This window comes from Hydractinia symbiolongicarpus, chromosome 13, assembly GCF_029227915.1.
Source record: "Hydractinia symbiolongicarpus strain clone_291-10 chromosome 13, HSymV2.1, whole genome shotgun sequence".
NCBI classification, from domain to species: Eukaryota; Metazoa; Cnidaria; class Hydrozoa; order Anthoathecata; family Hydractiniidae; genus Hydractinia; species Hydractinia symbiolongicarpus.
In genome coordinates, this window is record NC_079887.1 from 24,658,790 (window position 1) to 24,667,048 (window position 8,259).

The 8,259-nt window shown below is 46.5% G+C and overlaps 1 protein-coding gene across 1 annotated transcript; it reads left to right on the forward strand.

Moving 5' to 3' along the window:
- Nucleotides 1-3,962: 3,962 nt before the first annotated feature.
- On the forward strand, nucleotides 3,963-4,421 carry LOC130623288 (protein adenylyltransferase fic-1-like). Its single transcript, XM_057438756.1, has one exon. The coding sequence runs from the start codon at nucleotides 3,963-3,965 to the stop codon at nucleotides 4,419-4,421; it is 459 nt and encodes a 152-aa protein (XP_057294739.1).
- Nucleotides 4,422-8,259: the final 3,838 nt, after the last annotated feature.

Below are 8,259 nucleotides of genomic sequence, written 5' to 3' on the forward strand. Positions count from 1 at the left end.
AAACATAAACAGATATACAGCCACCAAATCCAAGGAGAAAGGCATCCGAAAACTTGGCTACAACCTCGTGGCAGTGTGGGAGTGTGAGAGCCCACCCAAAGCCAAGAGGTACTTCAAGAAAGAATTTCAACCCTACCCTCACTACATCGTGTTTGATTTCGAGGCACTTTTGCTCCCTCTGAATCAGCGGCAAACATCCGATCTAACATACATCTCGGAGCATGTGCCGGTCAGCGTCGCTATTCACAATAGTCTGAACGGAGATCCAACGTTCTTGGAGCACGATGATCCCAAGATCTTGATTAAACAGTTTGTGGAGCAGCTCGAAAAGAGACACGCCCTCATCGTGAAAGAGGTGGAGAGAATGCACCCGAGACCCAATTATTTTAACATGCTTTCAGACAATACTCAGAATGCATCGGACGCGTGGGAGCATCAAGTGACTGTGATCGGTTTTAACAGTGGCAAGTATGACCTGAACATGATCAAGCGTTACTTTGTCGATCAAATTGCCAGATACGATAGCGATAAGATCAAAGTGGCGAAGAAAGACAACGACTATATGTTCTTTACGACCTCGAGGTTCAAATTTCTCGATATCAAAAATTTTATAGCTCCTGGCATGAGCTACGACCTATGGTGCAAGTCTCTGGATTGCAAGCTCGAAAAGCTGGTGTTCCCATACGTGTGGCTGACGAGCTATGACAAGCTAAACCACGTCGGACCCGTGGAGCACGAACACTTCTATAGCAGTCTTAGTGGGAAAAACACCCTCTCTACTGAAGAGTACGAAACATTCCGTGCAGAGTTTTACAAGCGAGGCTGCGTCACCATGATGGACTAGTTGCGTGAGTACAATTTAGCCGACGTGGAACCTTCCTTCGAAGCTGTGGACAAGACGAGGCTGCAGTACTACGACGACGAGATAGACATTTTGAAAGACGCGGTAAGCATTCCAGGTGTGTCGATGCGCTACGTCTTGAACAAGTCTCTACGACTGAATCCAAAGCTAGAGCTATACGCGCCAGGAGAACCATGCAAGCACAAGTGTGAAAGCGAGCAGTGCGAAGGGGAGGGCTGCGAGGCGTGCAAGAAAGCTCGAGAACAGTGTAAAGAGTGTGAGGGTAACGTTTGCGATGTGTGTAACAGCAGACCATGCGAGGTTTGTGGTGGAAAGAGAAAAAGAGGTGAGAATTGCGAGACGTGCAAGGGGAAAAAGTGCAAGACATGCAAGGGGAAAAAGTGTGAGGGTAACGTTTGCGAGGTGTGTAACGGCAGACCATGCGAGGTTTGTGGTGGAAAGAGAAAAAGAGGTGAGAATTGCGAGACGTGCAAGGGGAAAAAGTGCAAGACATGCAAGGGGAAAAAGTGCAAGACATGCAAGGGAAAATGTGCAGGGGGATGCAAAGGAATGAGTTGCGAGGCGTGCAAAAAGGTGCGAGAGACTTGCACTGAGTGCACGAAGAATGAGGCGTATGAACTGCTTCAAACAGGCATGGTGGGAGGGCCTGCCATCGTGTTCTGTAGGTACCACGAGAGAGACGTGACGGGTATCAGATCCCATATCTATGGTCGAAACAGTAAAAAGTGCAAAACCATTCTTGGATATGATGCGAACATGCTGTACCCGAGTACGTTGATGCAAGACTTTCCTTGTGGGAAGGAGAAGCTGATCAAGGTGCTTACACCGACAGCGAAACACAATCTCGAGCTACTAACACAAGGTGTGCAAAATGGATCCCTATTCGGTTTTGCGCATGTCGACATCAAAGTGCCGAAGGAGCTGTACGACAAATTCAGCGAGATGGCTCCGCTATTTGTCGTGAAAGAGATACCCGACGATCAAATCCCCGAGCACATGCAAGAGTACCTAAAAGCAACAGGGAGAAAGCGTGTTCGAGGTACGCGTAAGCTCCTAGGATTGATGAAAGCTGAAAAGATCTTGCTGTACACTCCGGTGCTAAAGTGGTACCTCGACCATGGCCTGAAGGTGACAGCGTTTCACCAGTTCATCAAGTACAAACGAGGTAAGCCATTTGCATGGTTTCCGGAAGAAATTGCGGATGCACGACGACAAGCCGATAAAGACCCTGACAAGCGTATTGCGGGATATACAGCCAAGCTGAAAGGGAACTCGTTCTATGGGAAAATGATCGAGGACCTAGCGAGACACGCGAACACCATCTTTACGAGAGATGAAAAGAAGGTGGATGCAGCGATGAGATCGCCATACCTTGAAGATCTTGAAGAGATAGGTGATGCTTACGAGATCAAAGAAGGAAAGAAAAAGGTGCATATCGACAGAGCATACCAGTGCGGCATTGAGGTGTACCAGCTGGCCAAATTGCGTATGCTTGAGTTCTATTATGACTTCATTGACAAGTACGTGGATCGTCGAGACTTTGAATATATTTACATGGATACGGACAGTGCCTATTTTGCCATCTCTGGAGAAGAGTTGCGAGATGTCGTTCGCCCTGAACTGCTTGACGAGTACGACAAAGACGTGAAAAACTGGCTCGTCACTGATAAGTACTCGAGTCGAACAGGAGGTCTGTTTAAGCTTGAGTTTATGGGGTTTAGGATGATTGCCACGACAGCCAAGTGCTATTTCATCGAAGGGAAAGAGGGCACAAAGTTCTCATGTAAGGGGATGTCGAAGAAGCATAACGCTATGACATGGGAGAGGTATAAGAACGCGTTGAATGGCTATATTGACACTGCGAAAAACGTAGGTTTCCGGGTGCGCAACCAGGGGATGGTTACGTACGAACAAAACAAGCTGGGCCTCTCAGCGTTATACGATAAGCGGAAGGTGCACGCTGACGGTGTACATACCTCCCCTCTTATGTTGTGAATAGTGAGGTTTCCCCGTCCAGAGTTTTGTGAAGTGCCACTTCACAAGAAGTAACAAGATGGAGGACCGTAAAAAATGCACGCACTGTAATTACTTTTTTTTACTCAACAATTTCAAATAAAAATGATGCACGACATAGGCCTCACTGTAGCAATAATTCTTCCGTACGTCTTGATCGTGCTCTGCTTTTTGCGTTATAGAAGGCTTCTAATAAAGATGAGCGAGATTACAGCTATATTTGATGTTGTAGACACACCTACGGAAGCCTTTCAACCCTAAGAAAAACCTATCGACAAACGTCAAGCTTTGAAAGATGCTATACGCAAAGGCAAACAGCATCTCTTGCCGAAGAAATGTACTGAAAGCTTTGCTGACAAGGCATCAGATGAGGTGATCGAAAAAGCGTATGCGGAATTCGTTCAACGTGAAATTCACGAGAAGGGAGAAAAGACCGCCAAGGCACTATCTTCACATGCGATTAGCATGTACGCGAAGGCTGTAGGTAATGTTGTTCAACTCGATAGTGCGGAGGGTCTGAAAAAGGACATTGAGGAAGACCCAATTATCAAAGACTCCATGGCAGATTTGGGGATCCTTGTGTACTCTGCCTTTGGAAAATTTCTAGCGCCACTCTTGGTTGCTGCTCATACTATTAATCACACTCAGCTCTCCGTGAAGTCCAAGACAGATAAAGAGCGAGATTATGAACAGCAAGAAGAAAATGGGGAGCAGTCAGATATTTAACAAAATCGAAAAATTAAAAAGGCAGTATTGGATGGCAGACGAAGACGGGTACCGAAATGTCCTAAATAAAACTGCAAAGCTAGCCGAACTCTCGCGAAAGCGAAAAAACCACGCATACGTAGAGGAATTTCTAAAAGGGTGGGAAGCCCTGTTTGCGTACGGAACCTACGCATCCGAAGGAGAGGTAGACCCCAACTTTTCAGCATCTGAGGCCTGGAAGCTGATGCAGGATCCTGAAGACGCACACCTTGACGAAAAGACGAAAAGTTTCAAAAGGCAGATGATAAACTTTATGCGCGCTCTAAAATGGATGCAGTGACGTCTCACACCTGACAAAATCCAAGCCATCCATGAGATCATGATGCGCGGGGAAAAACACAGGGGCGGCAAACCCGTGCTGACAGGGAAATACAGGACGACTAAGGCATTCGCTGGTTTTCACGAATTTGCCCCTGTTTCTGCAATCCCAAGGTTAGTGATAGACGCCCTGGATCGATACTACTCTACAGAGACTGACGATCTGATATGGAACGCGGTGAGGTTGTTTATGGACTTGATTAATACCCATCCATTCGAAGATGGGAACGGTAGGCTATGTAGGCTCGTTATTTCCCACGTACTTGTGGAGAGTGGAATGAGTCTCTTTGCGGTTTTGCTTAGCTCGTTCCACAAACGCGGCAGGCGCCATTACCTTCAGGCTGTTATAAGGTTTGAAGAGAGACCATCGTTATTTTACACGATGGTCTGTAGGTCTTTGGTGAAGGTATGGGATAATTTTGAGCAAAACTTGGCTCTACTAGAAAAGTCGAAAATTCACTGATTCGTCACTACAAGGAAATTTTGTAAAACTCTTTACAAAATTTTTATCCCAAGCGTGCCTTTGATCGATTCATTAATATAGATGGCTTTTCCCTCGTTGTAGGTGGAGGATGAATCGACAGTCACCTCTACCCCCAATCGAAGAACCTCAGATAAAGGCTTTTTGTCTTCATCTTTTTCCAAGGTCTCACCTTACAAATAAACGAGTGAAGAGCAATCTAACCAAGTCATAACCAAGAAGAATGAGGGTCGTGTTGCTGCTGGAAAAAAACTTGCTGAATGGAATCGCAAGAACAAGGCTGACCTGCAGAAGAACTTGGGCAAAAGTACTTCGCAAGAGGGTCAGGAACCTGTCGCAAGTCATCACAAGTTCCGGGACAGTGCATATCTCTATGTCGCTGGAGGTATTGCTGTACTTGCCGCTTGTGTGGCAGTCTATTACAGACGTAAGAAGCCTGCTGAAACCCCAGAGCCTAGCGTCTCCACAGGAGTACGTGCGCCCGTGTCAGCGCCAGCGCCGTCTCAACCCACGCGAAAGCAACGCGAAGAGCCTGATATTGACATTTTCAAGATGCGATAACCTATAATAAATGAGCAGCAAAGAGTATCAGAAAGAAGTCGTCGATTCCTTGTGGGAATCTGTCAGACTAGTATCCTATACTATTGTCTTGGCGCTAGACGTGAAAAAGGCTCTGGGAGTTTCTAGACCAGGGGCCAAGATGGACATGGAGGACGGCTTGAAGCTCGCTGGCTATATGACAGGAGCGATATTATTCGACGATTACGCAATAAAACAAGGGTGGTATAAGCGTTCCGCGATGCCTCCAAAATAGTTGACCAACGAAAAGACTACACTATACAAATACCCAACCAATGTGGGCAAGCGAGAACATTAGAAAAGGTAACCGCTTCATCTCTAAGTAAGCGCCCTACAAGGTTTATGTCTGCCCAAGGCAAACACAAAGCGCTGCAATACCCTCAGAATAAAATGGCTCTAGACATTGTCAAGGAGCCGCATACGGCAATCTTTACTGGACCGACAAGCTGTGGCAAAACGCAGCGTATCCTGAATTTGCTTGAGAACGAGTATAGGCAGCATTTTGACAACATTGTCATTCTCTGCCCTACAATCCGCTGAAATAAGACCTATCTCGAGAGATCCTCGCTGTGGAAAGATGACTACGTGTTTCTGGTGGATCCAAAGGAGCAGCTGTTCGAGTGGATCCAAAAACTGTCGTCATTGCTGGCGGGCGAAGAGACGTTGTTTATCGTTGACGATATGATAGCCGACGAGAGTCTCGACAAAACTCGTGGTGCGTTGCTAGAACTAGCTGTTTCGGGTAGACATCGCGAGCACAGTCTCTGGGTACTAACGCAAAGATATAAGAAGATTCCGATAACAGTAAGGGATCAAATGAAACAGCTTTTTCTCTGGTATCCGAAGAATCGGAAGGAGTTTGAGCTCATTCATGAAGAGAACAATGTAATTTCAAGTAGGGAAGAAATTTCCATTATTAAGGCTCAGCTCAAGAAGTCCAAGCATGCTTGCTTGTACGTAAGACTGGAACATCCTAGAAGTTACAAGATTGTTGGTTAGACTCTTGACATATAAGAAAAGATGGATAGTGAGAGCGTAATTAAAACTGTGTATCATGCTCTTTTGAGAGCCAACACGACTCTGGATATTGAAGAGTTATGCGAAAAATATCCATGGCTCCCTCTGTTTTTTTCGTTATTGGCCCTCGTGACGAGTTCTGTCCCAAAACTACAAGATGAAAAATATTGAGACCAAGATAAATCATCTTTTCAGATCCCTTCCAGCCCGTTTTAAACAAACCCGCAAGCAGCTCAGAAATAACAACGGCAATCCCCACGATATCTTCATCTCTCTCGAGGGACTCAAGTGGATGGACCTCGTAATTTTGTGACTTTTTTCGAATCATAAAAAACTGTGGTTGAGCCTTGGTGTGTATAAGAAAGATGTCCTTGGTCAGTAATTTTTTCGAAGACAGCAAAGTTCGTTCTTTGTACATTAAGGAAAGTGCCTCGTAGCCAAAGACGTGTGGAGAGCTGTCGGCTATGATGATAAACGTGATGGTAGAAAAGCTATTCAGGCACATGTACCGGAGAAGCATGTAAAGCGGGCCTGGGAGGTTAAAAGTACCGCAGAAGACAAGGGGGTCGATATCAACCCCCTTCATCCAGACACGATGTTACTGACAGAACCCGGTCTCTATTGCTTCCTTTTAAGGTGTAAGAAATCCAAGGCAGAACCATTTTTGGATTGGGTTGTTGAAGAGGTGCTACCCAAAGAAATGCGAAAGCTTGCCGCAACCATCGAAGAAAAAGATATAGCCCTGGCGCTCCTTGCGGATGATCTCGATCAAAGGGACGTGACCATTGCCAACCTAGAGGACGACCTCCAGGAGAGGGACGAAGAAATCGTTGAACTAGGAGAAAGACACGTCCCGCATCGACATCAATATGACAACGTGCTATGCGTGGTTAACAAGAACCATCCTCATGATAAGCATCCCTACTACATGATCAGATGTCAGCGTAGACAGCTGGGCAAGAGCATGGGTATACTGATGACAAAGTACCCCGAGAGCACTATACTCGGGAGATGTGACAATCCTAACGCGATACACACCTGGTGTCGGTTTAAGGAGGACACCCTAGGGTCTGCGAACTCTTACAAAAACCACTTTACCCTGCCCGACGATGATACGCGTGAGTTGTTTGAGGGAATGTTCGACATTGACATGGTATAAACCCTGATATATACTAGATATTAGCCTCCTCCAGGGATACCGAACATTTTTTTTGTATTAATGTAAGCCATAGGTTCACATTAACTACGCCTATGGGTATCAACTGAGCGGTTCCCCCGTAGCGGGGGAACCGGTGAAATGGCGCTCGGGCTCGAGAAATTTACCACTCTTTGACATGCCCACCATGACATGCCCAGGGCCCACCTGCAAGATAGTACAACAGACGGCTAGACGGGCTTCGCCCTTCCGCTGACACGGCCGTCTCAGCAAGAGCACGATCGAGTCTATACGTCTTTTTGCTCCACCAGGCGTCAGTAGCACGTCTTTTCGCATCACTGTGCTCTTCTCCAGGTTGTAGCAGGTACAAGTAAAGACCGTCCTCAGGTAGAGGTTTTTCTTGCTCCTGCGGAGCCTCCAGGCGATCTTTCGCAAGCGGTACTTCATCTAGCTTGATTGCCTTGTTGGGTTTCATACCGATCATTTCTGTCTTGGTATTGTTCATGCTTTTCACGATAGTGTACAGATGTTTCACCCATGTGGTACTAGTCTCATCAGTGACCAACTCTTGCGCGTCCTGAGGTTTGAAAAGTCTCTCAGCGAGCACCTTGTTATAGGACTCGACAAAGGCTGTGAACGTATGATGATATTTGGTGGTTGCGCGCTTAATCTCGACCCCTTTGCCCTCTAGCAGTTTTGTCACATCTGACTTAAACTCACTACCGTTGTCGCACTGGAAGATCTTCGGATAGCGTAAAGGTCCTGCTTTGCCTCCGGGCTTCGCGTAAATGTCCTTGATCATGTCGGCGACTTCGCTGGCTTTCTTCGTTCTCAATGGTCTAGCTACCTTGTAGCGCGAGGCTACATCGATCCCTGTGAGGATATATTTGTATTTCGAGCCATACAGGCGATCATGAGGCATGTAGAGCAAATCACATTGGTGCATTTCATTAGGCCTTGTGATTGTAAAATGGGGGTAGTTGATGCGCTTGGGCCCCTTGATATGTCTGAGCCAGAGCAACTGACGAGATAGCCAGTGTACGACTTTCTTTTTAGATAGTCCACTGT

What these genes read in the sequence shown, in the direction of transcription:
- LOC130623288 (XM_057438756.1), top strand. Translation starts at nt 3,963, where the DNA reads ATGCGCGGGGAAAAACACAGGGGCGGCAAACCCGTGCTGACAGGGAAA.